General features: G+C 41.8%; 1 protein-coding gene across 1 annotated transcript in view; it reads right to left on the reverse strand.

The window, feature by feature from the left end:
• LOC147711802 (opsin-VA-like) overlaps positions 1-18,702 on the reverse strand; it is a 360,291-nt gene that overhangs the window by 70,455 nt on the left and 271,134 nt on the right. Inside the window, exon 3 of the mRNA XM_086922536.1 lies at positions 7,287-7,404. Coding sequence (XP_086778662.1) covers positions 7,287-7,404 — 118 coding nt within the window. The remainder of the gene's footprint in view (positions 1-7,286; positions 7,405-18,702) is intronic.

The raw sequence follows: 18,702 nt of genomic DNA on the forward strand, positions 1-18,702 counted from the left end.
AATATGCAGAGTTATGAAAAGCATCAGGCTCAAAAGATCTCCTAAACCAAAATACGAAATACTAAGGGACGTCAAATTATTGCTTGACTGTAATGCTGGGCTTGGCTCGCGTTGCCGCTTTGACGTGGGTTTGGCTCGTGGGTTTGACTCGCGTCTATATCACGAGCCAAAGCCTGGGGCTAGTATTGTTATCTTTTGAAATGTGTATCCACGAGACACGGCCCGTGCATACTGTGTTGTGATTCAAAGTACTTTCCTCGTGCATGGATGGCTGAGTCTTTCCGTTTGCCATTGTAACCACCGGCTTCACGGAGACCAGACGTCCATGACGGGTGGAGTTTTCTGCTTGAAGAATAAACTTCACTTACCGGAATATACTGCCTCTTCCTCTTTTATAACATATTTTGGCGACGATCGGGAGACTCCACCCCACCCACGCTGATCCTTTTCCTGATTCAGCACCTCGTCAACGCTTTAATTTACGAGTAATTTCATTGGACGGATGAAGCTCTTATTTTCCCAATCAGCGGAGTTGCTTTTCCCAGTTTCTTCAACCTGGAACTCTTATTGGTCGGTTACGATCGTCTGCAACACGATCAACCTCATTGGGTATTTCTTCGTGCAACTTTATTGAGGTATCGTGTGAAAACTGTTATCAAGACACGACAACAAGGTACTGTGTTAATTATAATTGTTTCTTTGTTAAGCACACCTCCAACGATGCGCACGTTGTAATTGAAAAGATTGCATGTCACTTCAGCGACACGCACGCTTTCGACATACAACGCTCTTGATGTTTAAACAATTAACTTTAAAAGCGCATCCTCAACGATACGCACGTTGTTGGAGCAACATTTAACCATTGCGTGTCATCCTCAACGATACGCACGTTGTTGTTGGAGCAACATTTAACCATTGCGTGTCATTTCAGCGGCACGCACGCTTCCAACAGATAATCACAGGGTCGTGCACAGCCTATCTCTGCAGCGATACGCACGCTTTTCATTTTGAATTAGCATATTTGTTGATCTTACCTCTACAGCGTTATAGACGTTTTTGAAACCTTAAACTTCTGATATATATATTTCAATTATCTCAGCATTTCAAACTTGTTTAAACCCTCTAGCATATTATTATTCAATAATTACAGTATTTTACGCATTTTAAATCGCATATGCTCATTTTAAAACTGACATCTTTGTAGTGTTAAGATTACTGTGATTTTAATATTTATAAAGCCTTTACTTCTGCATTGATATTGAATACGGCTAATAACCAGTGGCATCAGATTACTCAACCTCCACCTTTCTTGAACAAACCAGGCACTCCAGACATAATTTGGTCTGAGTGGTTTGGGTTGTTTGAGAATCATTTAGTTGCTATTGATGCCGCTGATTATTCTGACAAAAGAAAGTTCGCTATTCTTTTTGGTTGTTTAGGTCAAGCTGGTCAACGAATCTTTAAAAGTATTGTTCCTATAGCCCCTCCCATTTCACAAGATGAGAGTGGGGATAATCCTTGGAACGTATACATTGAAGCCATCGCAAGATTAAAAAAACAATTTTGTGATGAACCTAACATTATGCTAGAGCGACACAATTTCTATGCCAGGAAACAAAAGGAGGATGAGAAGGTGAAAGAATACATCGCTGCACTCAGAGTATTAGCAATCACTTGCAATTTCGAACCTTCTCCAGATAAATTTATTAGAGACCAATTCGTATTTAATTGCGTTTCAAGGAAGATTAAACAGAGGATTCTTGGGTGCAAGAACCCATCTTTAACTGAAGTCATAGACCTCGCCCTTAGCATTGAACGCTCTACCCTAACCAGTAAAGTTGTAATGGATCAACCAAAACAGGCGGTCAATGCTATAGACTGTTATGACTCTGATGAAGGAGAAACTCTGTGTGCCATTTCTAATAGAAACAGAGTTCAATCCAGTAAATTTACACAAAAGAAAAAGACATTTTTCTGCTATAGATGCGGTTCAAAAGATCATATAGGAAACGCTCCGAATTGCCCTGCACTCAAGAAACGTTGTTCTATCTGTAAAAAAATTGGACACTTTCAAGGGGTTTGCAGATTCGCGAAGAAGCCTCCCAATGTTAATATGGTAGACTTTGATGCATGTTCTGAGTCTTTTAAGAACATTATTGTAACTCTTGATTCTAATGGTGATATTGATTCCATTAAGGGTCCTCTATGTGCAGCTATTATTGATAATGTTCACCTTCAAGTTATGGCAGATTCAGGCTCCCCGTATACTATTCTTAGAGATTCAACCTTTTATGAAAAATGGGACAAAAGAGTCGAATTGATTGAATCTGATGTTAATCCACTAGCATTTGGTGAGAAGAATATTAACATGCTAGGGTATTTCGAAGGATTGGTCCAATGTCTGGGGAGGGAGACCGTCACTAAAATTTATGTAGCAGAAAAAGGTAAAGACATCGTGGGCTGGAAAGACTTAGCCAGGATGGGTCTTTATTTAGTTCCCGGTGATGAGAATCCCATCAAAGTTGGGAAGTTACCTACTTTAAATACTGATTTACCCATTGCTGTAATTGATAATCATAATGCAGAGGTACAAGAAATTATATCAGAATTCAAGCCTGTGTTCAAGGAAATGGTAGGGAGTGTCAAGGGATTCGAACACAAGATTAGATTGATACCTGGAGCTCAACCAATAGCACATAAAGTTAGAGCAGTTCCACTGAGTGTCAGGTCAGAATTAAAAATAATGTTGGATGATTTGTGTAAACAGGGTATCATTTCTTCTATCAATTCTTCACAATGGGTCGCACCAATTGTAGTCGCCCGTAAAAAGACAGGAGAAATTAGATTATGTGCGGATTTACGCTCATTAAATAAGAACATAATTGTTGACTGTCACCCGCTTCCAAGAATCCACGAGCTTCTGGCTAACATAGGCGACGCAAAGTGGTTTTCATTGATCGATCTGAGGTCAGCGTACCATCAGGTGTCTTTGGCGAAGGAATCCCAAGAACTTACTTCTTTTATCACTCCATTCGGAGCTTTCAAATTCCTTCGCCTCCCTTTTGGTTTAGCGTCTGCTGGAAGCGTTTTCCAGAAACTGATGGATGCGTTGTTCCAAGGGATAGTGGGTGTACAGGCATACCTTGATGATATCTTGATATTTGCCAAAACGTTAAACGAACATAACATTATCCTCAGAAATGTTCTTTCAATTTTGATGTCTAGGAATATGACTGTTCGCTCAGATAAATGCAAAATTGCAGTTAACAAGATTGATTATCTGGGACATACAGTCTCTGACCAAGGTATCACTCCCAAGTTTTCAGTCGTTAGAGCCATTGAAGATGCAAAGCCTCCCCCTGATAAAGATGCCTTACGATCCTTCCTTGGGCTAGCAGAGTATTATGCCAGGTTTGTCCAGTCATACTCCCAACTAGTTGAACCTTTAAGGAAACTTTTGAGGAAAGGGTCTAGTTTTGTTTGGACACAGGAGTTGGACAAGGTTTTTTGTGAGATTAAGAAGTTGATTGTTTCTGCAAAAGCCATACATGCTTTCAGGGAGGATGCCATCTCCGTTATCACAGTGGATGCAAGTATTTCTGGTCTAGGGGCAGTGCTTACACAGAAGGTTAATGGTCAGGAGCAGACTGTGGCGTTTGCGTCTAGAGCACTTAAAGAATTCGAACAGAGGTATAGTACTATCGAGAGGGAAGCCCTGGCTTGTGCATAGGCAGTTCACAAGTTTAAAATGTACATTTGGGGTAGGAGATTCGAGTTGGTCACTGATCACAAGCCACTAATTTACATCTTTAATAAATCCAGTTCAGCGTCCATGTCTGCACGACTGATGAGATTAGTCTCAAAGTTGCAAGAGTTCAACTTTTCTGTTAAGCATATTGTTGGTGGCAAGAATTTTCGGGCTGATTGCCTATCTAGAATGGCCATGGACAAGGATGACGAGGAGGATTTTCTAGTGGAGGATGTCGAATGAAACGTTGTTCTATCTGTAAAAAAATTGGACACTTTCAAGGGGTTTGCAGATTCGCGAAGAAGCCTCCCAATGTTAATATGGTAGACTTTGATGCATGTTCTGAGTCTTTTAAGAACATTATTGTAACTCTTGATTCTAATGGTGATATTGATTCCATTAAGGGTCCTCTATGTGCAGCTATTATTGATAATGTTCACCTTCAAGTTATGGCAGATTCAGGCTCCCCGTATACTATTCTTAGAGATTCAACCTTTTATGAAAAATGGGACAAAAGAGTCGAATTGATTGAATCTGATGTTAATCCACTAGCATTTGGTGAGAAGAATATTAACATGCTAGGGTATTTCGAAGGATTGGTCCAATGTCTGGGGAGGGAGACCGTCACTAAAATTTATGTAGCAGAAAAAGGTAAAGACATCGTGGGCTGGAAAGACTTAGCCAGGATGGGTCTTTATTTAGTTCCCGGTGATGAGAATCCCATCAAAGTTGGGAAGTTACCTACTTTTAAAACTGATTTACCCATTGCTGTAATTGATAATCATAATGCAGAGGTACAAGAAATTATATCAGAATTCAAACCTGTGTTCAAGGAAATGGTAGGGAGTGTCAAGGGATTCGAACACAAGATTAGATTGATACCTGGAGCTCAACCAATAGCACATAAAGTTAGAGCAGTTCCACTGAGTGTCAGGTCAGAATTAAAAATAATGTTGGATGATTTGTGTAAAACCCGTTTTCTGCTTGAAGAATAAACTTCACTTACTGGAATATACTGCCTCTTCCTCTTTTATAACATTGACCTTCTTTGTAACTGGCCCATTCATAACCTGCTCGATAATAAAAAACTTTCCAAGAAACTAGCTTCTCTTCTTTGTCTAATATCCTGTCATAGGGTTTCAGATGTCAAAGCACTGGAATAACCCATAGATACCACGAAGCCTTCTGTGTCAGATTTGAAATGATCAAAAACACTAAAACCATGTCTGACATGATTTTTTACCCTAGAATCGATGCTTGCCCAAAGTTATGCGTTGTAGACTGAATGAAGGAGTATGATGCAAGGATGAACAAACATTGCATTGCTGGTGTAAACCAGTTTCTTATTTCCTTTGTCAAACCCTTCAAACCTGTCTCCTCTTCTTCTATAGCTAGATGGTTTAAAGTAGCTATGCAAATGGCAGGCATTTACCTCCAAAGATTTCAAGCTCTTTCTTTAAGAGGAGCGCTATGGCTGGACAATCTTTGTGGAAAGGAGGTAAGTTACATGACATTCTTAAGGCGGCTGACTGGACCTGTCCCTGTACCTTTGCAAAACATTACTACAAACCTGTAGAACATACGTCTGATGTAGTTTTACTAGACTACCAACATGCATAATTGTAGCCTCCGGTCTTGTAATGAAATTGCGATTCTCCTATTACCATGACTAGAGAAACTGGATTTAATTAAAGACACAGAGGCTAACATTATCCCAACCCTTCCCTCCCAGGAGTGTTCTCTTACTATAGCATGTTATTAATGTATTGTATTTTACTTTATTGAATTTGTTTGAACATTAGAATTAAAAAATAAAATTAAAACAAATAAAAAAGGGGATGTATAGTTAGGAAACATCTCAGTTATTTAATACCCTACATTTCCTCCCTTTTCATTAGGCTTATTAGTGCAATTTTTAATATTATTCTTTTTCATATAATTCAACCTAATTGGTACCTCCACAAGATGCACAATCTCATCTGGAGTTCTAAGATTTCCTCATCTTCCCTCCAAGCAAGTCTCAGCATCGTACCGTTTTGTTCCTTTGGATTTCATCAGTTCCTAAAGAAGAAATGTATCTTTTTATAATACTTGAACTCTGACTTTCATTGCATTTAAAAGATGCAGATCTATCTAGCCTTGTTGCCATTGTAACCTATGAGTATTCTAGGGCTTTGCTGTGTGATGTGTTAACTGTAAAATGGGTGCTGAAGTTGCATTAAAGGAATAATGCATAATGTTAGCCTCTGTGTCTTTAATGAAATCCAGATTCTCTGGTCATGGTAATAGGATAATCACAATTTCAAATGGCAGTTTTCCCATAGAATGTACTGCCACAAAAAATTCCTATAAAATTTTAAGATGGGACATTTGGAGTGAAAATCACAAATCACATGTCATTCTCCTTTTTCAATGGGGAAACTCAAAACTGAAGGTAATGATCCCATCTAGAAAATTTTGAACTCTGGGGTATCAGATTTTATGTAACATCTGTCCCCCTCATACAGATCACCCATAATGAAGGCCTTGGAAATCCTTCTTAGTATGGCTGCTGAAGAACACAAGCCTCACGTGCCAAAGGCCAGAAGTGTCCGTCAAAATTTCCTTGACTATTAATGCAAGAGACACAAGATGCTACTGTGGAAAAAGTACACAGTTTTTCAAAAGACCTACAAAGACTTCCAGCATTGATCCATCAGTTTGTAAAACTGACATTCAGGAGGCGCAGTCCCCTAAAAATATTTGGCTTCAGCCAATCAATTGAAGCCTACATCCAACATTGTCTCACTCAGTTTTTCATTAGGAGGCATTATCTAAGTCTCCGTTGGAGCTATACAGGCTAGTGAAGTCATGGTGGCGAGGCAATCAAAATGTTTTTTTATACTGCAATTGTTTTTACCCTTTTTTAATATTGTCTGATATCTTTCAAATATATCCCTTTTTTTCTTTTAGACCAAGAAGTTTATTCTAAGCCATAGATGTGTTCAGCTTTAGATAATTAATTGACTGTTATTTAATTTACATGTATTTATAGTTTTGGTTCTTAACTGTTTGCATGCTGGTTTAATTTAGCTGTACTGTCATTTTTTTAATAAAAAGATTTTTGAATGATATGTATACTTTACCTATGCTCCCGCTAGCTAAAGGCTGAAAAACACACATCACAAATCGTCAATAGTCCTCCTCGGGTAAATATGGATTTTGTAAAAAGTGAGTCTTTCTCTGCTTAGACACACAATATTTCTGTTTTGCCTCAAAACGTGTCTCTTTTGCTCTAAAATACCACAAACCTTAACATCCAAATCATAGAGTTCCTTGGGTAGTCTATAAAAGAAGTACACAAGAATATACATATTGCTACCTTAAGTGGTATGACTTGCATTACAAATTAAAATCCACTATAATAAAACACAAAAATATTAATTTAAGCATTTGAAACTTTTATGCAAACTCTATGCTTTGCAATCTGTGTTCAGCTAGTGCTGAACTATTCATATATCAAACGTTTGGCTTTTTGTTTTCGGAGAAAAAAACTCACCTTTCTTAGTTTCCTCATCAGTTTCCCATATGATATGGAGATAACCAGTAATGGTAATATGAAACATGTTGTAAAGAATGTAATTATGTATGTGTGGTCATTAAATTTCCCCGAATACCTAGAAAAAAATACAATATATTTAAATATTAGGAAAAAGTGCCAGCACTCACTTATCACAGAGAACTCAATATCTTAGCTGAAATGTGGATACACTGATCATCCCCTGAAAAGGGCACACGTTGGAAAGTGTGTGAATATTGAGTTTAAATGTAAAATATTTAGATTTAGATGGTATGGAATTATTGTGTAGACAAAGATTTAACCCTGTACCATGACTTCCTCATCGGAGAGTATATGTTATGCAGCTTGAGATGAGCGCACCTTAAAATGTATGTCCGGAAAAGACATTTAGGTTAATTTGTGGAGGTGACCTTGGCATACTCATTTTACCTCTCGGTTCTTTACTTTAACACGCTTAAGGTATTCATAAAAAATGGTAACAAATAACAATGAAGGGCTATTTAAGCATATTGGAGAAAACAAGACAAAATCTAAAACACCAAGGGCCCGATGTAGGTAATTCTAATTTACCACTTCTAAAATACCGAATCATACCGATCCGGTATTTAAGAAGTGGTAAATTAGAGAGGGGGGAACGTAGGTAATTCAGAATCGGTAAATTCATGGTATACACAAACGTGGTACTGCTGCCCATGTATTCTTTCAGATGCATTCGCCTACTTTGCTGAATTCATTTTAAACAAGCGTTGGCAAAGTCAATAGATCTCACCTTTGGAACTGTGCACAGACCTACCTTCGTTTGGTTCCCGCAGATGGCCACTCAGCATGCAAGTGGATGGATGGCAGCTGTCAAATAATGGATTTTGGTACGTTTTCCGAAAATCCTCTACAAGATGGCCACTGTGCAAGCATCACGGTGGCCATATTCTAATGCTTTTTTTAAACAAAACATAAGAAAATCGATTACTAGATGACAGCTGTGTGTAGCTGTTTTGGAATGGATTTTCGTATGTTTTTTGAAAATCTATTTAAAAATGACCACCATGCATGTACGCTCATGCACACCAGCCATTTTAAAAATGCTTTGGTGTAGGCCAATGCTTTTGATGCAATTGAACATGCATTGCCAACGATGCTGATGTCATCAACCAAATTAGGGCGTGTGGCAACTGATGAAGTTAGGTGTCACTTACCTGAACGAAACAGAGACAGCAATGGGAGAATTATACATAATAGTGGATAGTTGCCACAGGGAACTACTTAAAGCCCCATGTAACTTTCCATTAAATGCTGTGGTTTTAAGGACTGACCACCCAGCCAATCGCAACCGATGATAAATACCAACAGCCAATGGCTGAAGTGGGTTGACTAAAAAACCACAGTCTGTATTGTGTGCATTGAGAGTTCACTGCATTGGAGGCAATAGGTATTTGACAGACAACTACAACTGTCTATTGTAGGAGAGACCTAAAAATGACTTTCATTCACATTTAATTATTAGCATATTATTGCATAGTCATTTATTGTGCTTTTTGAAATGTCTTTTCCCTCAATTCCTCCATCTCAGGGTGCTGTAGGGCAAGAGCACAAGTAGAAATGTTCTAGAGCCAGGGCCAGGGCCAGGGCCAGGGCCAGCAACTGCAAATTAAACATTGGGGTAGCTATGGAAGGATAGAGAACCCTTAGATGAAGGGATTCAACATGTTTAAATCAGTCTTAGATGTCTGACTAATGTGAGGGCCAAAGTTGAAGATGGGTACATGGCAACCCGCAGGCAATGGTGGAGATTTTTATGTCTGAGATGCTGCTGTCTGGCTTTAGGACAGGGTGGGGGGGAGGTGATTCTTTGAGATTTTGCTCGAACTTTGAAAATCCTCCCTATATGTCTACATAAGTGGTATTGCAACCTCAACATGTAGAGTTGTATTTACTTTATTTGATTGATGCGACCCACATTCGAAACTTAATTGTCTTTCAGCACCTAGGATAAAAGGAATTTACCAATATTTCATTTTGACTGCCTGATAGTGAAGTGACAATAGAGGATTCAGGCTACAGAAGCCAGATTTGTCTATTTTAAAATCAGGAAGATCTTTAATATTTCCTGGAACCTAAATCATGTAGGCTTCTCTTTGAGATACAAAGGTGAGGAGTTTCAAAGGGGTGGTGCCAGAAATGATAACATCCATTCACCTCCCCATCCAGGCTTATGCATAGAACAACTATCAGGCCATGAAAGTAGATCACTGGAACCAAGCTGTACCTGGCTGATGACTCCATAACCAGGGTGAAACTGATCCTGGGTTGCTTTTGTTCCCATTCAGGGAGGACCTGGCTTTGCAGTTCAGGCTGGACTGTTAAAATTGGAGCAGGATCAAGACTGATTTGAATATAGCTGGGTCTAAACTGAGGTGGCATGGTGTGCAAAATAACGATGGACAAGGATGTAGCCTCAAGTAATTGCTACTGGCTGAGCTTAATTCAAGCATTTCATCCATCACTTTTTTGTATACTTCAGTTTGTCGCCCTTAGTGGTGTCGTGTAGTTCCTATAAACCTATATAGGATCGGCGCATTTAGACAACAATCACTGAGGGACTGGTGTCCAGACTGGTTCCAGACACCACCACCGAGTATGTTAGCCTGTATACCAGCTAACTCATAGTGCCACTATGAACCCCTCTTACCAAGAAGTGAATAGTTCTTGGCAACTATCGAACATGACAACTCTGTCCTGTCAGGGAACGTGGAAACAGTATACTACTTTTCTCTCAGTTACTCATGCTCACTTCATCTTGGAGAAAACACTGAAAAAATGGTGGGGACGTTTTCAATAAACATTCATTGAACCAGCATCATTCTAATGTAAAATAGGTGTGCTGAAACAACCATAAGACAGAAACAGATATAGATGATTGTAAGCACCAATAGAGTAAAAGGATGGTAGATTCCTACCATAGTGCTAAAAAAATACAGGCAAGTAAAAAAACTACATGACAGAAATAATGCGTACTCCTGTGTTGCAACCCTAACTAGATGTACCGAAGTTTACCTAGCAAGTAGGTAGGTGTAGAGCCAAGAATTCCTATAGGATAAAGCCAATTCCAATACCTGAATTGAGAGACTGTGGAACCCTGTCTTGGTCTCGAGTTGGACACCCCGCAAGGGATGTCAGACCACTGCGCTTTCGAGTGCCTGCATGCACTTTAGGTGAAAGGTTTATCAACTATCTGAGCTTATATCGGCGTACCTGTATGAAACATAACAGTGGGACAGGTATAACCAGACTTGGGTCCCATGCGCAGTGTCACTAGAACCAAGCTGTACCCGTCTGATGAGCCCATAACTATTGCGAATCTGGTTCTGGGTTACTTGTGTTCACATTCAGGGAGGACTGGCTTTGCAGTTTGGGCTGGACTGTTTCAATTGGAGCAGGGTCAGGACTTTTTTGCATACATCTAGGTCCAAACTGAAGTGGCATTGTGTGAAAAATAACAAACGACTGGGATGATCCCTGAGTAATTACCAGTGGCTGAGATTAATTTAAGCATTCCATCCATCCCTTTTTTTTAATTATACTTCAGTTTGTCACCCTAAGTGGGATGGATATGCACAGACAAGAGTCATGTGCACACTGTGCCACTGAAATCAAGCTGTGCCCAGCTGATGAGCCCATAACTGAGACAAAACCTTTCCTGGATTGATTGTATTCTGGTAGAGTGAGGACATTGCTTGGCAATTTGGGTTGGACTGTTCCCACTGTAGCAGGGTAAAGACTGATTTGCATATAGTTGGGTCCATAGTGACTGGCATAGGGTGCAAATTAACGATGGACTGGGATGCGGCCTGGTAATTACCAGTGGCTGAGAATATTTCAAGCTTTCCATCCATCACTTTTTTGTATACTTTATGATAGTTAGATAGCAGCACATGGGTAGAGCTGTAGTTGGGAAGTTTTTTCTTAAGGGCAAACTGGAACCAAAGTGTAGACCTTGAATAGAATTTTGGAAATAATTTGTTTGCCTATTGGCTGCTATTTCTGATTATTTAGGAGGAGAGAGATACTATCAGACCCTTTAAATTCCAGGGCCTTACAAGTGTCAGTATTTTGTACCACATGCAACCCCTTGGCAGCGTTTGCATAATCATGTTTCTCCCAAAGTCCTTGTGATAGGTCTGGTAAATGAATGGAAGGAATTGTTTATTCCATCTCAAGGTAAAGGCTGACTATATGTCTCTCAATCCATGATCCTGAGCTGAGCTCAGTGTCCCAAATAACTCCAGTGTTTTGCTTTGTCATCAAATAGGGGTTCACACCAAACAACTTAGGAGGTTGCGGAATGGGCTTATTAGATAACTGGAGTAGAGACAAAGGCAACTTCTGAGGGTCACCACAGTTGACAAGAGCCTCTGTAGATTAAAATACATGTCCTTGAAGAGAATAGACTGCAACCGTTTAAGTAGTCTCCAAAACATCTGCCATTAGTCATACAGGATATGGTATACATCATAAATCACTGTAATGAATGCAGAGGGCAAATCCAGAGTATGAATAAGGAAAGTTCCCAGCTGACCTGTCACTACCAGAATGATATCCAGAAAGGACACCAGCACCTTATCAGTACCCTGTTGGGGCTAAAAGCCTGATTCACAATAGTCCCGCATTTTACGATGTTCCAAAAACTGCCAAAGATGAAAAGCAATAGTTCATTCAACAATCTTGGAAACCAAGAGAAGACCAGCAATTGGGCAATAGTTTTGAAAGTTATCAAGTTCAATAGAGGCTTTTTTATAGGAGAAATATCATAGTCTTTTTTATTTGATTCTTCTACTAATTCATGGTCATAGACATGGAAAATTAACTAACTGCTAATGAAGAAAACATTTTGCCCAGGTTTACTAATGCTCTTTCCGTGATAGTACAATGCATAGCAATGCAATGCAGTGCAAACAGCACATACAATTGCCTGTCCAGTGTAAAAGATTGTCGCGGGGCAAGGAGGAGGCCGTAGTCAGCAGGGTGTTTATAAGTGGTTTATTAGTTCAAGTCTCGGTCCGTTAACACCACAAAAAGCAGGGGAATAAACAAAAGAATGTCTCTTCCGTGAAACCGGGTGCAGGGACCTTTCTTCTCATAACCGTCGCTTCCAGTGAGAGTTCCAATGGCATCAATTAATACAGCAGACTGCGTATTCTGTTGAAGCCACGTTCCTCCGTGAACGTGGCGGGGCGAAAAACGATGTTGGCCTCCTGGCTCTTGATCCGGCGGACTCCCACTGGCGTCTCCGGCGTCTCACAGCACGGCCCGGGTCCTGTAGCTTCGGTTCCTTGGTCCGCAACAGCTGATGCTTCCTGCTTCCTCTCGACAACCTCATACTCATTGGCTGCTGGCTCTTTGAGTCATGTCGTCACTCGAGGCCCCGCCCCCGGGGATGGACGGAAGAATGGTTCCTGCTCCCAGTTAAAGGGCCAGTAACACGGAGGCCACACAAGCTCAGTCCCAGGGTTTTCAGCATCAGAGGGCTGGGGAGACAAGAAAGGGGGGTTCAAGGGGAAGACACATGGTTTGGAAGAAGTCCGACAAGGCCCTCCGACTTCTGACATACCCCTACCATAGAGTCGTCCCGATCGGGGATGCAAGGGACCCTGGAAAGAAAGTCAGCGTTGGAATTGATGGTCCCTTTATGATGCTGAACCGTGAAGGAGAAAGGTTGAATGGAAAGAAACCACCGCATTACCCGAGGGTTGTTACCCAGGTTACGACACATCCATACCAGGGGAGCATGGTCCGTATAAAGTGTGAAATGTACGCCCTTGAGATAGTATCTTAATTTCTCTATTGCCCGTTTCACAGCCAAACACTCTCTCGATCACAGGATAGTTCCTCTCCCGGGGAAAAAGTTTGCGGCTAATAAAGAGAAGGGTTTTTTTAGTCCCTTTGCTGTGACCTGGGAGAGTACCGCCCCAATCCCCAGGTCTGAGGCGTCAGTCTGGAGGATCAAGGGGAGATCAAAATCGGGGGAGGCCAACACAGGACCACTGGTAATGGCCTTTTGCAAGTCGGAGATGGCTTGAAGACTCACTGGGAGAGGTGCATGGTTCCGTTCTTGTGTGTTCCTTTTAACAGGTCCGTAAGTGGGACCGCTATAGCCGAGTAGTTAGGTATGAATATCCGATTGTATCCTAGGAGGCCTAGAAATGCTCATATGTCTTTTTTTGTGTGGGGAAGGGGGGCGTCCTTGATAGCTCTGATTTTCTCCTCTTGGGGAGCAATACAACCATGTCCCAACAGGTATCCCAGATATTTCACCTGATGGAACCCCACGTGAGATTTCTTGGAGTTCATGTGCAGGCCTGCAGCACACAGATACCGTAATTTCAGATGACAATGATTTAGGTGGTCCTCCCAGGTAGAACTGAAAATCACAATGTCATCCAAGTAGGCGGATGAAGAAGCCTGGTGTGGTTGAAGGATCCTGTTCATCAGCCTTTGGAAAGTTGCGGGGGCTTTGTGTAACCCAAAAGGTAACATGGTAAATTCGAAGAGGCCTTCAAGGGTTGAAAAGGCTGTTTTTCATGATCACTATGTCTTAGGGGGATTTGCCAGTACCCTTTTGTCAGGTAGATAATGGTTATGTATTTGGCGTTCCCTAGTTTCTCTGTTAGTTCATCTACGCAGGGCAAGGGATAGGCATCCAAATTTGGGATGGAATTCACCCCGCAAAAGTCTATACAAAAACGGATAGACCCGTCGGGTTTTGGCACTAACCCAATGGGAGACGACCATTCGCTTTGGGATGGACGGATGAAGCCCATGCGCAGCATGTTGGACACTTCATCAGAAATGGCTTTGCGGCAGGCTGCTGGTATCCTGTAGGGTTTTTGTTTGATGATTTCCCCTGATCTGGTGTTTATGTGATGCTCGACTAGGGAGGTTTTCCCAGGTAGGTTAGAAACATGGACCTGAAGGGTAGTAGGAGGGTCAATAAGTCATTTAATTGTGAATGGGAAAGTGTGTCATTAATGACCAGGTCCTCTAATGTGCAGGACTCAAGACAAGTTAATTGGACGTTTTGTGGGAGGGGACCGAGCCATTTCTTTAGCAGATTGATGTGAAATGGCTGTACACGCCCGGGTCCCATTTGTAATCGGTATGTTGTTTTTCCAAGGACCTCTACTACCCGAAAAGGTCCCTTCCAGTTGCTTTTTATTTTAGTCAAGGAGTTAGGTAGCAGCACCAGGGCCCAGTCGTTCACCTACAAAACCTGCCACTTTTTACCTTTGTTGTAAAAGTATTCTTGGCGTTTTTTTGGCTTTCTCTCAATTAGTGTGGGATAAGTCACGGAGTCTCTCTATCCGGGATTTAAGGTGTTGGGAATACTCCAGGAGTTCTTAGGAAGCATTTTCCTTCTTTTCCCAAGCCTCCCTCATCATATCCAGCAAAGTCTGAGGCTGTCTTCCATTTAGGAGCTCAAAAGACGAACACCCTAGACTGCTTTGGACTTGCCCTCTTATGATGAAGAGGGCCAGAGGTAAGAGGCGGTCCCAATCTTTCCCTTTGCTTGTCAACATCTTTTTTAGGGTCAGCTCAAGGGATCCATTGTACCTTTCCACCAGGCCGTCAGTTTGTGGGTGGTACACAGACGTTTTGAGGTGTTTTACGTCCAACAACTTACAAACCTGAGCCATGAGTTTCGATACGAACGGAGTGCCCTGATCTGTCAGTATTTCCCGGGGAAAACCCACTCTAGAGAAGTAATCTACTACTTTATCAGCTATGGCTTGTGTGGTGGGAGCTCGAAGGGGAAAAGCCTGAGGGAACCCTGTACTGTAGTCGACTAATACCAGGGCATACTAGAAGCCCCTTGGAGAACGAGGTAAGGGTCCTATAAAATTCATGCAAATCCTTTCAAAAGGCTTTCCTTAGATAGGCATGGGCTGTAACGGTACTCCAGGGGGCGGTAGGGATTCTTCATTTGACAAACATGGCACCCCTGACTTTATCTGGGCCTATACTAAGTGTTGCTTAACCTATCCCACCCACGCTCCAGCACGGTCAGCCTAAAACTTTGCCTTTGTCCTGGTCCAGCATGCTGGGATAGCTGCGAGTGGTGCTTTATGCTTTTTGGTGCTAGAAAACACATTTTATTATTTCATCTTTAAAAATTCACATCTCCGGTTTCTTCTATTGCATTTTTGCCCTCTTGGTGTCCTTTGAAAGATCAAAATATTCTCTATTCTTGTAAATTGGTGTCGGGTTTTTATTTTGTTGTGTTTTTTATTTACTGATTTGGTGATATTAAATGCTTTACACATCTGTCTCCTAAGTTAAGCCTGACTGCTCATCTGCCAAGCTACCAAGGGTTGAGAAAGGAATCATTTATTGAGACTTTACTGGACCTTATTAGTGAATGTGGTAGTATTACTAGCTGTAGGTACCTACCTGAACCTGCTAATAACCCACCTTCCTACAGCCATGCATTCTTGTGGACTGTGGGTGCATTTTCTTGGTTTCTACTATCAATAGCATGATATAAAAGTGGTGCAAGCAGTAAAAAGGAACATAGCACCTCCAAGCACACATCTAAGGCACACCAACATGTACTCACACAAACAACATTGTGGAGGGCTGCTTCAAAAGCCGACAGAGCATTCCAGCACTTCACCTTATGCCCTGCTCATGTGCATGGACAGCACAGACAGCCATAGGCAATCTGCCATCTCTGTGGGGAAGGAGAGGAGGACATAGTCCACATCATAACCATATTCCTGGAACTGATGCAGGATCACCGGTCACTACTTAGACCAATCTTTAACAAGAAACAAATACGGTCCTGTAGACAAGCGGTGCTCACAAGTTTCTCTGGTGAAGATATTCAACTCAGCTGCTGCCTGGTAAAATTTTTAACTGCTGCTGATCTCAGACTAAAAAGGATACTACCAGATCTTCTGAGAAATAGCACTGGAACTGGGATGGTGCCGGCCTGCTAACCCATCACGTAAAAGCCTTTAACAGCGCTTTGTACATTATGCACTAAACATTCTTGCACATCCAAGCCTCGAAGAAAAACATCAATGGGCTGACCTCGGCTATTCTTGCACTGAGCCACAAAAGTTGATGCTACACTACGCACTTTAAACTTGTACCCAATCGCCTGCCCTCATTCTTTTGCCAAGAATCTGACCAGGAGGTAATTCTACTTTACGAACTGCTGCTAATTTTCTGCAAATAAAAAATGAAGAAACTGGACTATGGGTCACCAAGGCCGGGGGAGTGGATCTCCTCTGCAATTTTAAGCGTGTTCTTAACTGTGGTTATCATCGTTTTAAATTGATGTTTTACAGTTTTATAAGAGACTGCCTACTTTTGTAAAGGTTTTAATTAACAGTACAATAAACACATTACTTACTTACTTACTAAAAAAACAACAGAATAGGATTCAGCCCTAGCAGAAAGTGAGTACAGAGAGTACATTTTAAGATGAATTGCCTGGACATAAGAACTGTAGCAGCAGCAGGTATATGAGATGTAGCAGGTACATGAGACATAGGAGTAGCCTTCACAAAAATTCTATAAAGTGCAGCCTGCTCATGAAATCTATATAAGTGCACATCCATAAATACGACCCATGCTTAATGTATTAGTAGTCTGCCCCTGTACCAATGTATCAGCAATCTGGGCTGGAGGGCTGTATGATCAGTCAGTACATGCAGACAGTAGTAACGTTATGTGTGCACGCTCACAATGAAGTAACAATATGTGCATATACAAACTTTTGCAGTAGTCCATACTTGTGCATTGTTGTAACAATTTGTACACACACGGAAAGCATAAGCAATCTGTACAGGGTAATGCAACATGGGCAGTCTACAGATTGGCGCTTCCGCAAGCAGATATACATGTGCATTTGTGCACATGCTCTTTACGAACAGTTTGTGCATGAGCTGTATACAAGCATAGATGGAGCAGAGGCAAGACAGAAGTATGCTAAAGGTACTGAAGCAATCTCTACAGGTTGGTCACATCGAGAAAGAGTGCAGTGTTTGTGCAGTTAGAGACCTAGGCCCTTATTTATCATTTTTACATGCAGTGTGTGCTGCCCTTCGTGAAAAGACAGGAATGTGCCATATTTAAAATTATTCGGCTTGTTCCTGTCTTTTCCGAATGCTGGCGGACTTTTGGCTGCCTAGCGCCGACACAGACACCCTTGCGACATGGTGCAAGGATGTTGGCGTTGTAAGCAGCCATGTTTTTGGGCAGGAAGGGACACCTTCCTGCACAAAAATAATCCTCAGAGGCATTTCCCTCTTTCTATGTGTGCTACAGAGGAACAAAACCAGGAGAAAAGATATTTCTCGTCATTATGCCTCACCTGGAGAGACGTATCATTTTGATGCATTCCTAGGTCCACCACTCATGGTAAATCTGGGAATGCGTATAAATCCATGGGTGGCCGCATGGAGCACCCACACTCCACCCATGGAACGACTCACTGGGGCACAGTAAAGCAAGGCAGCGATTTGCGCTGCCTTGCGTTACTCCAGATTTATCAAGCCTTGCAACGCCACGCAAGGTGGTCTTGTGGAATATAGGAGGTTTTTTATCATGCCTTTACAACGCATACCATAACAACGCGGTCGTTACAACGACCCCGTTGTTATTTCGCATACCGTTACAACGCAAGTCAGGATACAACAACTTGCTTTTAGGGGGCCCTGGATGATGGAATAGTATAATTTACTATTCCAGCTCCAGTCTGTGCGGACACTATGGAAGGTGTTGGATTTTCAATAGAAGACCTTCTGCCCCTAACGCAAGTCGATGTTCTGACTTGCACCGTAATGGTATGCGAAATAACGCGGTCGTAGTAAGGACAGCGTTGTTATGGCATGCATTGTTTAGCATGCGAACTAAACACTGTTTACAGGTCTTGCGCGGTTTGATAAATTACACTTAGGTTTTGTGTCGCATTTGTGACCCCTGGAGTGGTGCGTGGGCGATGCAAAACCTTCATAAATCTGTCCCCAAGAGACCAGGATAAGCAGTGTAGGACACATGCAAGAGCATAACACAGGTCTCTGCAGCCTCTGTGGTGCAAGGGAACCACCAACCTTTCAGGGACCCCTCAAACCCTTCAAAGGGGGCCCCATTCCACCTAAGCATGTGACTAACTGCAACATATGGGAGGCTCAGGGGCCTCTCTTCACAATCTGCAGGGGGGCCCTTTATTTATTGTTACACCACTGGACCCATGGCAGCACAGCGTGGCTCCGAGACAAAGGCTGCGGCCTTGAGGAGCCTCTGGAGTTACAAACAGTGCTCCACTCCAGTTCCCTCCTGCTCTGAACTCACCCTACATTTTCTGAGCGTTGTCAGGTGATATGACAGCAGAGGG

This window comes from Lissotriton vulgaris, chromosome 5 (assembly GCF_964263255.1).
Source record: "Lissotriton vulgaris chromosome 5, aLisVul1.2, whole genome shotgun sequence".
Lineage (NCBI taxonomy): Eukaryota > Metazoa > Chordata > Amphibia > Caudata > Salamandridae > Lissotriton > Lissotriton vulgaris.